Source organism: Hippopotamus amphibius, chromosome 4 (assembly GCF_030028045.1).
Source record: "Hippopotamus amphibius kiboko isolate mHipAmp2 chromosome 4, mHipAmp2.hap2, whole genome shotgun sequence".
NCBI classification, from domain to species: domain Eukaryota; kingdom Metazoa; phylum Chordata; class Mammalia; order Artiodactyla; family Hippopotamidae; genus Hippopotamus; species Hippopotamus amphibius.
Window position 1 is genome coordinate 92,044,329 of NC_080189.1, and position 16,171 is coordinate 92,060,499.

At 35.9% G+C, this 16,171-nt stretch overlaps 1 protein-coding gene across 2 annotated transcripts in view; it reads left to right on the forward strand.

Annotated features, from left to right (window-relative positions):
- Positions 1-9,345, forward strand: part of LOC130851144 (platelet glycoprotein 4) — a 77,394-nt gene extending 68,049 nt beyond the window's left edge. For both annotated transcript variants that reach the window (XM_057731035.1, XM_057731034.1), the window contains exons 10-15: positions 896-1,083; positions 2,090-2,208; positions 2,959-3,032; positions 3,599-3,653; positions 4,469-4,633; positions 8,435-9,345. In XM_057731035.1, coding sequence (XP_057587018.1) covers positions 896-1,083; positions 2,090-2,208; positions 2,959-3,032; positions 3,599-3,653; positions 4,469-4,633 — 601 coding nt within the window. In that variant the 3' untranslated portion in view covers positions 8,435-9,345. The remainder of the gene's footprint in view (positions 1-895; positions 1,084-2,089; positions 2,209-2,958; positions 3,033-3,598; positions 3,654-4,468; positions 4,634-8,434) is intronic.
- The last annotated feature ends 6,826 nt before the right edge of the window (positions 9,346-16,171 follow it).

The window sequence follows — 16,171 nt, forward strand, 5'->3', positions numbered from 1 at the left end:
GCATAATGCAAATCATTTTCTTCTTTGTTATTTCTAAGATCAGTATCTTTTCATTATTTTAATAAACTAGTAGTATGTGTAATAACAGTCAAGTCTAACGTGTCCACTCTTTGTAAAAATGTCCAAAGATGATACCAGTCACAAAATTATGTTCATGTGCTCTACTGACAATATAGCATCTTTTCAATTGATGGGGCCCAGTAACTATTACAAAAGCATTGGCATCCACACAGGTATCCTTGAATCCTAGCCGTGTTTCTAAACACTTGTGGTGTGGGTAAGCATTTAATACCTCTGAATCTTTTCCTTATCTGTAAAGTTGAAGAGGGAAGCATTTCTCCATTTAGAATTATCTGGGGATTAGAAAAACCATGTACTGAGTTCTACTACATTGCTGAGGTTAATGGTGGACACTCACTTGATAAATGATGGAGCATAGGAGACATATGTCAAAACCCACATGTACACACCCCAGGAAATGACAAGCCCTTCTCTCCAGGACTGAGTTGTGGGACAATTGAAATTTTATTTTCCTTTCATTTAAATTGGGCACAAATAGAGGACTTGAGGGAGTTATATAAATATTTAATTTATAAAGGAAATTAACTCTGAGAAATGTCCTCAGTATAAATTCTCCATAGTAGTTCACAAGCAAAATTTATTTTCAGAAGCTTTTGAAAACAAAGGTAAGAAGAGCTAATACTCAGGTATTGAGTTCTGGTGTATCTTAAAATTTCACAAGAGTTTTTTCCCAAAACTTAAACAAGAATTCTAACAAGATTATATCCAATTTTTCTAATTTAAGGCAATAATATAAATTTTAAAATAAGAAAAAAAGAATCTCTAGAATGAAGTTCAGGTTCCCAGAATGAGGCTCTTTCTTATCTGTGTTTAGGTCAATCTATGCTGTGTTTGGAGCTGAAATGAATCTGAAAGGAATCCCTGTGTATAGATTTCTTCTTCCATCCAAGGCTTTTGCATCTCCACTTCAAAATCCAGACAACTATTGTTTCTGCACGGAAACAATTATCTCAAAAAATTGTACTTCATCTGGTGTGCTAGATATTAGCAAATGCAAAGACGGTGAGTAAAAGTTCTCAATGTCACAATCCATGGCATAATTTGCAGTTTTCTTTAAAATGTAAACTTCACCCAGGATTCCTTTCCACCAGAAATATAAAGTGAGAAAGCAATAAGGACAGAAAGTAAGGGTGATGATAGGATATTTGTTTTGATTTTTGTACTGCTTTCAAGGTCCCAGTTGTTTCAGTGTTGCAAAACTTAGTAGGGTTTTACCTACTAATAACTGATATTTTCCTGTGCTACTCTGGAAAGTGTCTCTTTAGGTCGTTTGCTCTCTTTTTTTATTGGGTTATTTTTTTGAGTTGTGCGAATTCCTTGTATATTTTAGATGTTAATCACTTATGGGATATTGTGTTTTGCAAATATTCTCTCCCACCCCATAGGTAGTCTTTCTATTTCTGATGGTTTTCTCTGCTGTGCAGAATCCCTGTGGTCCTTTTAGATTTAGGGTAAAATGAAAATAGTTCCCAGAATACTTTGAGCATTCCCAACTTACCATTTGACATTTTTCTACGCTAGAAAATGGTAAATAAAAATAAGTATATTTCAGGATAAGTCTGAAACAAGAATTTGACTCAAATACAACATTTGGAATCTGTCATATGTTGTTCACCTTCTTCATATTGGAATGGGTGAGAATAAAGAAAGCCTCTTAAATACATTCTCAATCCATAGACATAGTACTGCCTGAAAAATATGAAGGTATACAGTTGTAACTTTGTGTTCAGCAGATAAGCTTTACATATGAAAAATAAACACCTAAGGGATGAACAACAGACATCAACTGAACAGTTAGTAGGATGATGCAGAAGTTTATAGTTTATTTTTGCTCAAAAGAGATCAGATATAATAATTTTCCCCCACTCTCATCCCCCAATTAGTATTCAGAGCCAACTTTATATTTTTTTAAATTCAAAAAGCTTCATCTTCAAGGAAATCTTTCCTGAGTGGTATATGAAATGAGGAAAGCAATTTACCCCAATTGTCTCTTAAAATTTATTTTCAGGAAGACCCGTGTACATTTCGCTTCCTCATTTTCTACACGCAAGTGCTGATATTGCAGATCCTATTGAAGGTTTAAATCCAAATGAAGAAGAGCATAGCACGTACTTAGATGTTGAACCTGTAAGCAACTACATTATTGATATGATTTGTTTTTTAAAAATGAAGGAAAAATTAAATTCTCTTTTGTCAATAACATTTACTGATCAAATTTATTGTATCACAATCTTGATAAATTACTTTTATTTCAATGAAAATTACATTGGGTATATGTGCATTTGAGGCAAGATCTATCATATACTTAGTGTAAAAAAAATCTATACAGTGTAACAGTTTCAACTTTTAATATTCTCCTTTTCAACAATTAAGTGAAATGCCAGGATTTTAGTAGTCACGTTTCATTTTAAATTATGACAGAAGTAGCATTATAATTACACTGATGATACATGAATTCTGACTGAATATATATTTGACCATATATAGTTCATATTTAAACTGACTATATGAGTTCTAGGTTTCACTGCTGTTGTTGATTCCCTAAAACCAGTTCAGATAAATGTCACAAATCTAACTAAAACTTTGAGAGTAGTTTGGGCAAAGCAACTGTGTATGTGTGTGCACGCGCGTGTGTGTGTGTGTGTGTGTGCGCAGATATATACATGCATGTATATATCTGTATACACACGCATATACACATAAAAGTAATTATGGAGAATTATGTACATAATATTTAATATGTCCAATTATTTAATACATTTCACAAGGTTCAAGTACTACAGTTTCACCTTTGGTTCTACATAACAAAATTTTGGATATTATCAAAGAATATTTTTAAGATAAGTTGGTAATTATTTTAGTTTGTTCTCTTTTTAGATAACTGGATTTACTTTACGATTTGCAAAACGGCTACAGGTCAACATGTTGGTCAAGCCGTCAAAAAAGATTGAGTGAGTCTCTTCAAAAAGTTTATGATTTTTACTACTTTCTTATCAGGATGTGGGTATATCTATGAAATAAAGTGGAAATAAAGCCAAATAGAAGTTGAAATACTTATTATGTCATTAAACAATTAGTAAATGCTTATAACTTTCATTTGTAATTTAGAATTATATCTAGTGTATATTGAAATGGTATTTACATATATTTTGGAATGAGTATTTGTGTCATTTCTCATTTTGTTTGCTGTCCAAATATTTTCAAGACAATAGTTTCTAGCAATCATATTTTAGTTTCCTGGGTATAATTTGTTGAAAGGAAAAACATATGCTTAGAAAAAGTCAATCTAATTATAAATCTTTCTAATACAGATTTTCTAAAAGTGAAAGATATCTAAGAAACAGCCCTATTAAAATTTAAGTGATTCATTACAGGGAACAAAAATCAAGGGATTTAACCAAGTTGTAAGAGCAACTAATTTCTGAACATTTATTTTCACTAATAATTACTAAAATTTCTGTCATATATGTATAGTATTAGTACATATTTTCATAATTATTTTCAATGTTTATTACAGAGCATTAAAGCAGCTGAAGTATAACTATATTGTGCCTGTTCTTTGGCTTAATGAGGTTAGTATTTTTATCTATTAGTCACTAAAAACAGTAAACTTCCTAGAATATAGAAAAAGCTTTTGATGTTTGAAAACTGAATACATATATATAGTGTTTGAACTTGTGTTCCATTGCATATATGGGAGATTTATATATTATTAATTATATAATCATTTTGACAGTACCAAGTGACACAGAAGTATCAGGATTATGTTAGATTTCAGTGTTTCTATTTTCATAATGCATTTATTAAACAATTTTCCTTGCCATACTGCCCGTGTTAGGAAAAAGTCATACAAACGTGTAACTCCACATAACTCAATGTGAATGTTGTAGTGCTAATAAAAGCCAACCAAGCTTATAAAAACCAGGTTAGAGTAGATGTAGGCAATCTATCCGACAGCCTGAAAAGATATTTTTAGTATAAATCGTGCAATTGATTAGCCACAGAATTAGGAAATGCACAGCCGAACCTTTAGAGGAAGAAAACTGTTGACCCTTGCCATCTCCCTCTGTCACTAGGAAACAACCTTTGGAAAATTGGAGAATATTTCAGTAAGACCATTGTATTGATCAATGAAACCAATATATTGACGAATGCTAGATAACATGTTTAAAGGGAGGAAGATTATATTTCTCTCTATATACATTCTACCTTGGCATTTATTGCCTTCTTTAATATGCAAAGGGAATTCTATTGGCTTGTCTTACACATAAAGATAACTAACATCTATGCAGTGCTCTGAAAAAAGAGTGATACATGTAAGTGGCGAGTTCTGGGTATTTTGCTCCCAAATCTAACCAAATAATGCTCTCTATTAACTCGATTACAGACTGGCACCATTGGTGATGAGAAGGCAGAAATGTTCAGAAAGCAAGTGACTGGAAAAATAAACCTCCTTGGCCTGGTAGAAATGATCTTACTCAGTGTTGGTGTGGTGATGTTTATTGCTTTTATGATTTCATACTGTGCATGCAGATCAAAGAGAGTAAATTAAGTAAGTATATAACAAAAATCACATATGACTTCGATAACATTAGTTTATATATTACTTGTTTTCATTTTATCTAAAAGAGGTTATAAACTAGGCTGCAAATATTTCTGGACATGTCTAGTTAACTACAATTTTTTAATACACCTTTGAAGTTTTTTAAAGCTCTTTATTGGAATATAATTGCTTTACACTGTTGTGCCAGTTTTTGCTGTACAACAAAGTGAGTCAGCTGTATTTATACATATATCCCCATATCCCCTCCCTCCCACCTTCCCTGTCCCAGCCCTCTAAGTCATCACCCATCATTGAGTTGATCTCCTTGTGTTATGCAGCAACTTCCCACTAGCTATCTATTTTACATTTGGTAGTGTATATATGTCAATGCTACTTTCTCACTTCATCCCAGCTTCCCCTTCACCCCCCCGCCCCCATGTCCTCAAGTCCGTTCTCTACATCTGCATCTTTATTCTTGCCCTGTCACTGCGTTCATCAGTACCATTTTTTTAGATTCCACATATATGAGTTAGCATACAGTATTTGTTTTTCTCTTTCTGGCTTACTTTACTCTGTATGACAGACTCTAGGTCCATCCACCTCACTAGAGATAACTCAATTTCATTCCTTTTTATGGCTGAGTAATATTCCATTGTATATATATACCACATCCTCTTTATCCATTCCTCTGTTGATGGGCATTTAGGTTGCATCCATGTCCTCACTATTGTAAATAGTACTGCAATGAACATTGTGGTACATGTTTCTTTTTGGATTATGATTTTCTCAGGGTATATGACCAGGAGTGGAATTGTTGGCTCACATGGTAGTTCTATTTTTATTTTTTTAAGAAACCTCCATACTGTTCTCCGTAGTGGCTGTATCATTTACATTTCCACCAACAGTGCAGGAGGGTTGCCTTTTCTCCGTACCCTCTCCAGCATTTATTGTTTCTAGATTTTTTGATGATGGCCATTCTGACCAGTGTGAGGTGATACCTCATTGTGGCTTTGACTTGCATTTCTCTAATGATTAGTGATGTTGAGCATCTTTTCATGTGTTTGTTAGCCATCTGCATGTCTTCTTTGGAGAAATGTCTATTTAGGTCTTCTGCCCATTTGTGGATTGGGTTATTTGCTTTTTTGGTATTAAGCTGCATGAGCTGCTTGTATATTTTGGAGATTAATCCTTTGTCAGTTGCTTCAGTGGCAAATATTTTCTCCCATTCTGAGGGTTGTCTGCTGGGTGATGACTTAGAGGGCTGGGATAGGGAAAGTGGGAGGGAGGGGAGATGGGGATATATGTATAAATACAGCTGATTCACTTTGTTGTACAGCAACACCTGGCACAACAGTGTAAAGCAATTAAAGAGCTTAAAAAAATAAACAAATGGAATCTAATAAAACTTAAAAGCTTTTGCACAGCAAAAGAAACCATAAAGACGACAAGAAGCTTTGAAGTTTTGAGATGCTTAATGTAAATGAAAACATAAATGAAGCCTGATTCAGTAACAAGGCCTATTAATATTTAGCATACCACTACATTACATCTTTATTCTGGGAGGAATGGGCTAAATTATGAAACTGTCACCTCTAAAAAGTTAGAATGCTGCACAAAAGCTAAATATGTACTAAATTTTTATTTCTTATTTCCAGCTAGTTATTTCAAAAATCCCAAATAATTTATTTCTGACTAGGAAAGGTTATGTGAAACTTAAAATGGTAGATATTTGGGGAGACTGAAATTTTCAAGGGAAAAGAAAATAAAAAGGAAAAGTAGATAAGCTAGAAATTAATGAGAATTAAAAACTCAATAAATGATAGAGATAAGATAAAAATACACTATTTAAAAATGAAGATAGCATACTAAAATAGAGTTGCTACACACAGACATGGTGTCCAAAATCACAATGTGCACCCTAGATATTTAATGTGGAAGCCATGATGAATGATTACAACTCAGGAGGTAGAATTGAATACATCAGTACAAGAAAATAGAAGACAAAAAATGCTCAACACAGTAAAACCAAATTACTCAGACTTTAGAGGAAAAATCAGGTAAATGTGGATAGATAGGAGTTTTAGCAGAATGAAGAGGTGGTTCATTCCTCTGTGTTTTAGACATTAGTGCCTGTGCCCCCTTGTAAACAGAGGAATGAATGTCTGACTCTATCGTCCCTAAGTGGAAGCCTTTCTTTAATAATCATATGTGGCATTGGTATTGCCCGACGGAGGGGATTTTCCACTTACCCACAGTTTCCATTCACCCTTCCTTCCCAGGAACATCAGAAAAATTAAAAAAATGGACTCTAAATAAAAGCAATATACTTGCTATGGAAAACCACAATTTCAAAACAAGTCTTCTTACTCTACTTTCAATCAGATTCTTGACTATAAGCTGTCGAATATAGAAATTCTGGACCTGCCAATGATAATTATTGACCTTTCTAATGTGCCAAAGTCATGCTAAATATTTTGCATGAATTATCACAACTGATCCCTAATAAAGTTTTGAGTTTCCAACAGCCATGATTCCATCAGCATCCATTCTATCTTTGGGAGACATTCCAGAAAATTGAAAATGGATAATTTTGCACTGTAAAAATGTACAAAGTGTGAATAGGTCAAATTGAAGATTAAAATAAAGTGGCATTTTCGACCAATATTTTTTGTGTGTGAGATTAAGAGCTTGGGTCTAGGAAGTCAACTCAATCTTTAGTTCTGATCCTTTCAGCCTATATATTTATTCCTTGAAAAGAAGACTGAACAATTCTGCCTACAATCTATTTGGACAGAATGTATTCAAAATGCTAACTTAACATATTCACAATATAATAAATAAAGGAAATATGGCATTACCTTTAAGGCCTGTCATTAGTCCAGTAACAACTAAGTTAGGATTAAACAAAGTAATTCATATGACCATTTATATAATAGAAAAGATCATTCACTGAAAAGCCAAATTATAAAACCTTATTCTACTGGGAAAATATGCTTGTCAAAATGAAGTATAGTACTACTCTCTATTAAAATTATACTATCTATTTCATCAGTGCTTAATGAGCCCTGAATGTCCACTAGCTTGGGTCTCTGTGGCTCAATTAAGGTGAAAGACTGAAAACTTTCTAGAGTGTCTTTGTCAACAAGTATATTGGTTTGGTTTAAATATTTGTTACAAGGAAAAGTTATTGTTCTTTACACAATGATATGTCTTTTTTTTTCTTTACAAATAGAGAAGAAAATTTTTCTATGTAGATTACTTGATTTACCATATTTAGAAGAATCACAGATACAGATTTCCTTAAACAAGCCTTAGTTTTGAATATTATAATAATTATGCCTTTGGGAAAATTTATAAACCATTGAAAAATAAGGAGATGGACCTACAAGAGGGAATAAAGCAAACATGGTGGAGCTAAGGTGTGGTTTTGCTCAATGGATCACAAAGAGAATAAGCCAATAGTCCTTTCAAAAGTATTGATAGTAGTATATACACCGCTAAGTGGAGGATGGTTGGAAGGGACAGCAAACAGCAGAAATGCTCATCCAGAGCAGATTTAGCTTAACTACATAGCTCCTCCGCATCTGGCTACGTGCAGCGCTAAATTGCCGGCAGCAGCCCTCCATGCATCCTGGAATGGGAAAATCATTGCCTTATCCATGAAGTTCTTCAGAGAATTGTTCTCTACAGCTTGAGAAATTGGGCTAATTACTACAAAATATGACATCTTCATTATATAGAATTTGCGTATCACCTGTTTTATTTTTCCATGACTTTCTCATAAGTACTCACCTCTCTTCTTCTTTCCAGGAAGCAAATGAGCCTTTACCTTTACGCACCAGCTACATCAGAACCTTTCTTAATATCATCCTATAAAATGAAGACTCAATATGCTTTATTTTTGCAAAACACACTTATAGTTGAAGAACTGGCAGAATTTTTTTTTTGCACTGAGCAGCAGCACATTTTTAAAGGATTAAGATGTCATTAAAATCCATACTTTGAAAAAAAAAAAACAACCAGCATCTTTTATCATTCAACATGTTCACAATGGAATGGAGTTCAGTTTTTACAGATCCAGTTATTTTTATTTGGTACTGATTCACTGATTGGGTCCCTGTTGCTAAATTCAGCAGAGGGGTGGATGTTTTAAACAAAAATCCTGGACCCTGAACTCTTGTTGTCCTCATCAAAGGGAGAACATCACTACCTTCATCAGTGTCCCTGTGACACACAGACCCCAGGACTGTCAGTACATTGCATTTCATGAGCATCAACTATTTTAAAAGACATTTAGGAATGGAAACGAAATGACTAGCCTATGAACCATTTATTATACATTACTTAAGTTTCCTTCTCTATGGAATCCTTTGTACAGCATCAGTAGGCATTATAACCGTGCTGTCTATAACAATATGGGCTTATATTTTTGTCAACTGTTATGCAAATGGACATGTCTGGGTACTGTCATTTTCCTTCTTCTGCACCTCCTCTGGAAATCTGAGTAGATTTTGATCTTTGTACTCATTTTCATACAACTTATGCTTGGCAACTTCAGAATGCTGTGCTAGTATTAAGAGATGTAAATGATAAAGAAATTACTGTGTGGGAGACTACAAAGAGTAGAATGTCCATTCATAGTCATTTGTTGTAATATTTCTTCCTTTCATAGTCACCTCAGAAAGACCGGTTTCAAACATTAAAAGATGTCCTTCCTTAAATGTGCTTTGCCTAGTTCCTGTTGTCACAAGACATTTACTCTAGTTTTCTGTCTGAATTTTTATTTCTTTTTGAATCTGCATCTCCTTCTGAAACATTATTTCTAAATTCAATCTTGACCACTTTTTCCTTAGCTAATTATTCGAGCCAGTTGGGAGAAAAGGAAATAAACAGATACTCGGTCATGCTTTAGAGCTGCAGGACTTACATTCTAAACTATGAAGGATCTTTCCTTTTTATTAGAAGACACATTATTAGGTGGCCCTGCTTTCTTTAGCAGGGGTTCACTTATGGCAGAGAGCACTCGTCCTCCTAAAAAGTCTCCCCAGAGAAAGGGATGATGGACTACATTCTGCCTTGTGTTTTATACACAGAGGTTTATAGAATAAATTACTAGTAACTGGTTTGTTTAGATAATAAAATCAAGAATAACTAATCTCTTCATGTTGGCTACCAACAAACCCCAAACTGAGATACCACCAGTTTGGAAGGATCTTTGGAAAATCTTGAAGACACTCAGAATATACTGATGTAATGTCCTCTCATTTATTGGGAACAGAAAAAAAGTATCCCCCTAAGATATGGATATGTGAGATCCTAGACTACTTCTTCTGATACTGAGTCTACTTTTGCTGCCTTAGGATATTTATGGACATGTTGATCTAGGAGGAATATAAAGGATGCTTCTTTAAATCTTAAATTAAGTAGGGCTGGATGACGTAAAGTAGAAACTGTTCAAAAGAGCTGGTTGAGAAATTACATAGCCACCTCATTGTAGAACCGCATAACTAATCAATGACTCAGATTTTAAATCTTTATACAGAAATGCACCTCTTAATATTTAGGTATCAAGAAAAAGGTTTTGACTTATGTGTCTTTAGTACTGTTCAACTAAATACATATATGTTCTAATCTTTATCATTCCTCACCACATTTTCTCTAAATTCTATAAATTATACATAAGAGGAAAGAAAATCCATGCACATAGATAAGTGAAATACATTAAAAATAACCAGTAGGAAGTATAATAGTCTTTAAAAAACAGGAGATAAAGTGTTTATATGAAAATTGGGTTTGGATGTGTGTGTGTGGGTGTGTGTGCGCCCATATGCAAGCATGTGCTGAGGGGGCACTGGAGCACTTTTTAGGAATGTGTTAAATATTGACCTGCTGATTGCCCCAGAGAAAGTGTAATTGTACACAAGGATGAATTTGTCTGCTTTATTTTGTAGAAAAACTACCCCATATTTTAAAGAGGCACATTTTCATTCAAAATTGTTTAATTACCACAAAATTATAGGTGTTCAAAACTTAAGTTTGAAAATGTATACCATCTCTGCAACGGGGTTACATAAATTAGAGAACCTACAGCATCTTAAAATGGGTTGAGGCTTATTGTTGTTGAAAAGTACATAAATAGAGAACAATCTGTATAGCTTTCAGTTCTCAGAGAAAAAGAGAGGTAAAAGGCGAATCATTTCATGAATAAAACATAACTATATGTTGGATTTTTACATGTGCAATAATCTGTCAGTCTTAACCCATTGTCAATGTCTGAGCTACACAATAATTATCTTTCTACCTGGAGTTTGTTGCAGGTGTGTTCCATCTGTCAGTTCAGTGTTTCTAGCTGAAGTTCCATGTATTAGAGACACTTTGGCTACTCTTTCCTCATCTGTCTCTTCTGGCCCATCTACAACTCTAAATGACCACTCCACTGAAATGATCACTGTCCACTAGGCTTTTCTGCATACTCTAACAGAACTACCCATGATTGTTTTTCTGAGTTATTTTCAGTGAGCTGACCTAGTAAACTAAAAACGAGTTGGTATTTAATATCAGTACCGAATACACACAGGCATACTCTGCTTTTTTCTTTCCTGGCTCAAAGGTAGCTGCATTTTTAAGTATTTGTGAAAATAAAAACTTCCTTTATTAGAATAATGGTTTACTTTTCATTTATAATTTTTGAATGTGTTTGACTTCAATGTTGTTTGATATTGCTACTATAATTTTATATTAGCTGCTTTTATCTATGCATGAGTTATTGACATATTAACTCCTATTTTCTTTTCCCAATTGGTCTCAGATGCTAGTAAGCTTATATGGACACCTTTCAAAAATGCTCCATTCTACACACTCATGAAGGGGAACTATGATGTCATTAGGACAAACATAAATGTTTTAAAGTCTTGTTTGTTTAATTGTGTGAAATCTGAGTCAGATGCCTCTGCATCACCTGTGAACTTGTTAAAAATGCGGAATCTCAGGTTGTATCCTAGACCTACTGAATTAGAATCTAGAGTTTAATAGGATACCAAAGTGATTTCTACACAAAAGAAAATTCAGTAAGTCCGGATTTAAGTCATACTGAAATCAGAATACCTGTGTAACAGTTTCATTTGATCTGTTCCTGGTGTTAGTTAGATTTATTAACACAACAACTTAAGAGAGCAAAGCTATATAAGCATACTGAGATGAAAGTCATGTCGCTTGACAATTTGCTATAAATATTCCACTAAATTTTCTCATTAGCCCTGTTGAACTCATAAATGTTATTTTCAGATGGTAATAGAGCTAACCTATTTGGCAGTGCAGAGGATGAAGCAAAAGTAACTTTACTCTCTGAATTTTCTGGAATGTCCTCTTTGATCTGCTTGACAATATTCGTGACAAATATTCATATTGACTGTATGTAAAGCAGGAGATAGGTCAGGGGCAGGTAAGAGAGATTAACACTGGAGATATCCACCAGAATTTATCTGAGATGGAAATTATCCACTGGAATAAAAGGACTCTTCAGCATCCAGGAGTTTTATATATTACACGAATTATAAGAAATATATTAACAGCTACAGAGCTTTACTCTGGGCAAAAAAAAATGGGCTACATTGCTTTCTTGGAGGATGTCTAGAGTGGGATAAAGAGCAGGGGCAAGGGATGAGAATACAAAGATGAGGGCTTATTTCAAGAGAAGAAAGAGCATCTATGAAGTTATAGAAGAGTAAATAAGGCCGGTGTGGAGGAGAGAACTGAGCTTGGAATTATCTAGGCTCAAAGAACCAAGCTCACAACTACTGTTCTGCTCTAATCCTACCCTCAGTCTACATGGTTGAGGACTACGGACTTTATGGAAAGATGGGCCTACATGAAAGGATAGGTAATCAGTGGCAGGTAGCTTTATAAACTCCACATCCTAAGTATTAAAGAAGAGAATTTCGTTATTGGAGACGTCTAAGGGACCATCTTAAAATGGAAATATAGTTTGTGAGAAAGTGTTAAATAACTTCAGCTTTTGATATAGATTAGGGAGCAGGATTTTTGAAAAATCTGTCATTTCTGGAACTTGTTTGAAATAACATCACATGCTAATGTTCCTTATTTCCCCAAAGATATCTGAATTTAACTTAAAATTAAAGGTCTTATAAGACTGTAAGAACTATCTGTGTTGATAGTTAGCAACTTCCTTTTTCCTATCTCCCATTCCCTTCCCGCCCCAGCCTGCCACTGGCACACATGTAGCATGTTTATAGAAGTATAAGCAGGGGTATCAGTGGAGTAGCCAACTGAATGGCCAGTTGAATCACTAGGATTCAGAAATTTCTTCTACAGATAATTTCTTGCTAAAAGGTGTTATTTTGCTGCATTATTTATGTTATTACTGAATATTTAGTTCTGGTTCCAGTTGAAGATGGTGACATAGGAAGATCCTGAACTCACCTTCTCCCATAGACACTTCAAAACTACAGCAACATAAGAAACAACTTCATCTGAATAAACTAAAAACTAGCTGAGCAACTGCTACACGTAGAGCAAATGAGAAAAACCCCACATCAAAGCAGGTAGGAGAGGCTGAGATTCAGTCTTGCCATCGGCAAGAAACACTGAAGAGGAAACTTAACCCAGAGCTTCTTCCTGAGGAACAGAGTCTAAACTCTCACATCGGGCACCCTAACTTTTAATATGTGCACCTGAGAGATGAGACCCCAAAACATCTCGGTCTGAAAACCAATGGATCTCACATCCACAAGACCCAAAAGGGTATAGCAAACTGAGAAATGACTTAAAGGACTCACAGGCTCAGACCACCTGCCCCCAGGGCCAGTTACAGAAGCAGCAGAACAAGAGGCACCCAGACTATGTATGAAAGAGGCTCATTTGCAAGCCTTGAAATGTCAGACTGAGGGGCAGGCATCTCATTTGACATACATATAGGGGCTGCTGGGATACTTTCTGGCGACAGAGGATGATGACACACTCTTCACTCTCACACTCTTCTTCTGCCTTGTTCTACCAGGCAGGTGCCATCTCCCCTGCCCCATCTTGGACATGTGCACCCCCTCTGCCTCACTCCAGCCTGCAGATGCCAATTTCACACTCTTGTTCTGCAGTGGGAAGGAGAGCAAGTATGTCAGAAGGGAGCTTTTACACACATTTGGTAATTCAGTTTTTACATCTGATGACCTGGGTTTGGAGGGTGCTTCCCAGGGGACACCCTTTGATCACTTGGCTTTAGAGGCCCAGGAGCCTTCTGTTTCTGAGTCCTGTGTGACTCTAACAATCAGACGGGCAGTTCTTGGCAGACAACCATACCCAGGACACTGCACAGAAAACACACTGAAACACTCCCATTCTTTCTGTGATAGAGGCCTTTTTGCTTGCCCTGGGGCTCTGACCTGAGAGGCAGACTTCAGTATTGGCATATATCCAGAGTCCTATGAAGATAGTCTCAGGGAACATAGGCTGGTGAACACCATCTCTGTGCTCTGCCTCTGCCTCACCACATCTCACTGGTATCTCCCAGAAAAGAATTATTTTACTTATATGGAGCCCTGATTTTTGCCACTGGCACCCAGGGCACAATCCAGAACACTTGGTTTTGGAAGCCAAAAGAGCAAAACCTGTGATACCACCAGGCAGTATAAATGTGTATAATTTAAAAGCTGCAGCGAGGTCCTGCTTCCAATCAGCCTGAATAAAAGTGCTCAATGAGCTCCTCCTATTTGGGAGGCTGAGAGGTCTTGCACACCTGCAACTTCTTTGAGCTGTTAAAAATAAAGTGGGCTTCTTGGACAATCACAAAGGTGTGAGAGAAAATCAAGAGCTATGGTACAGATGAATGATATGGTTCATCTCCTACTTAAGACCAGTCCTTGAAGACTGGGAGAGATGGCTGTTACATCTCATGCACAGAAACCAACACAGAGACAAAGGCGAAATAAAGGAATATATTCCCCCCAAACAAAAGAACAAGGTGGAACCTCAGGAAAAAAAAAAACCTTCATGAAATGGAGATAAGTCATTTTACCTGATAAAGAGTTCAAAGTAATGGTCATAAAGATGCTCCCTGAACTCAAGACAACACAATGAGAAATTCAACACGGAGAAAAAAAATCTAAGAAAGTATGTTTTAAAGTACTTTGTAGAAATAAAAGTCACAGAGCTGAAGAATACAATAACTGAACTGATAATTACACTATGAGGGGTTTAACATCAGAGTAGATAAAGCAGAAGAAAGAATCAATGTACTCAAAGACAGGGCAGTGGAACTCACCCAATCAGAACACCAAAAAAAAAAAAAAAAAAGAGAGAGACAGAGAGAGAGAGAAAAAGTGAAGATAATTTAAGGGAATTATGAAACAACATCAAACGAACTAACATTCTCATTACAGTGGTTCTAGAAGGAGAAGAGAGAAAGGAAGGAACAGAGACTTAATTTGAAGAAATAATGGCTGAAAACTTCTCTAACTTGGGGAAGGATATAGACACCCAGCTCCAGGAGCACAGAGACTACAAAACAAGATGAACAAAAAGAGACCCACAGCAAGAGATAGTATAAGTAAAATATCAACAGTAAAAGGACAAAATCTTAAAAGCAGCAAGAGAGAAACAACTTGGTCTATGCAAAAGAAACCCCATATGACCATCAGCAGAATTTGCAGAAGAAACTTTGCAGGCCTGAAGGGAGAGGCATGATACAGTCAAAGTGCTCAAAACAAAACAAAACACAAAAAACCAAAAAACTTCCAACCAAGAATACTCTACCTGGAAAAATTATCATTCAAAATTGAAAATCCTAAAGACGCTGCTACTAGAAAACTACTAGAGCTCCTCAATGAATTCATTAAAGTTTCAGAATACAAAATTAATATACACAGGTACTTGCCTGGTGGCACAGTGGTTAAGAATCTGCCTGCTAATGTAGGGGACATGGGTTTGAGCTCTGGTTGTGGAAGATCCCACATGCTGCTGAGCAACTAAGCCCATGTGCCACAACTACTGAGCCTGCACACCAGAGCCTGCAAGCCACAACTGTTGAGCCCATGTGCCACAACTACTGAAGCCCATGGCCCTAGAGCCCATCCTCTACAAGATAAGCCACTGCAAGAAGAGCCCATGCACTGCAATGAAGAGTAGCCCCCACTTGCCACAACTAGAGAAAGCCTGCACACAGCAATGAAGACCCAATGCAGCCAATAAATAAAAATAAGTGAATAAGTAAAATTTAAAAAAAAAATTAACATACATTCACTCCCTCTTGCAAGAGCACCAGAATTACAACTAACTGCTGAACAACCATCGACAGAAAGACACTGGAACTCACCAAAAAAGATACCCCACATTCAGTGACAAAGGAGAAGCCACAATGAGACAGCAGGAGGGGAGCAACTGTATTAAAATCAAATCCCATAACCACTGGGTGGGCGACTCACACACTGGAAAACAGTTATACCACAGAAGTCCACCCACTAAAGTGATGGTTCTGAGCCCCATGTCAGGCTTCCCAATCTGGGTGTCTGGCAATGGGAGGAGGAATCCCGAGAGAAT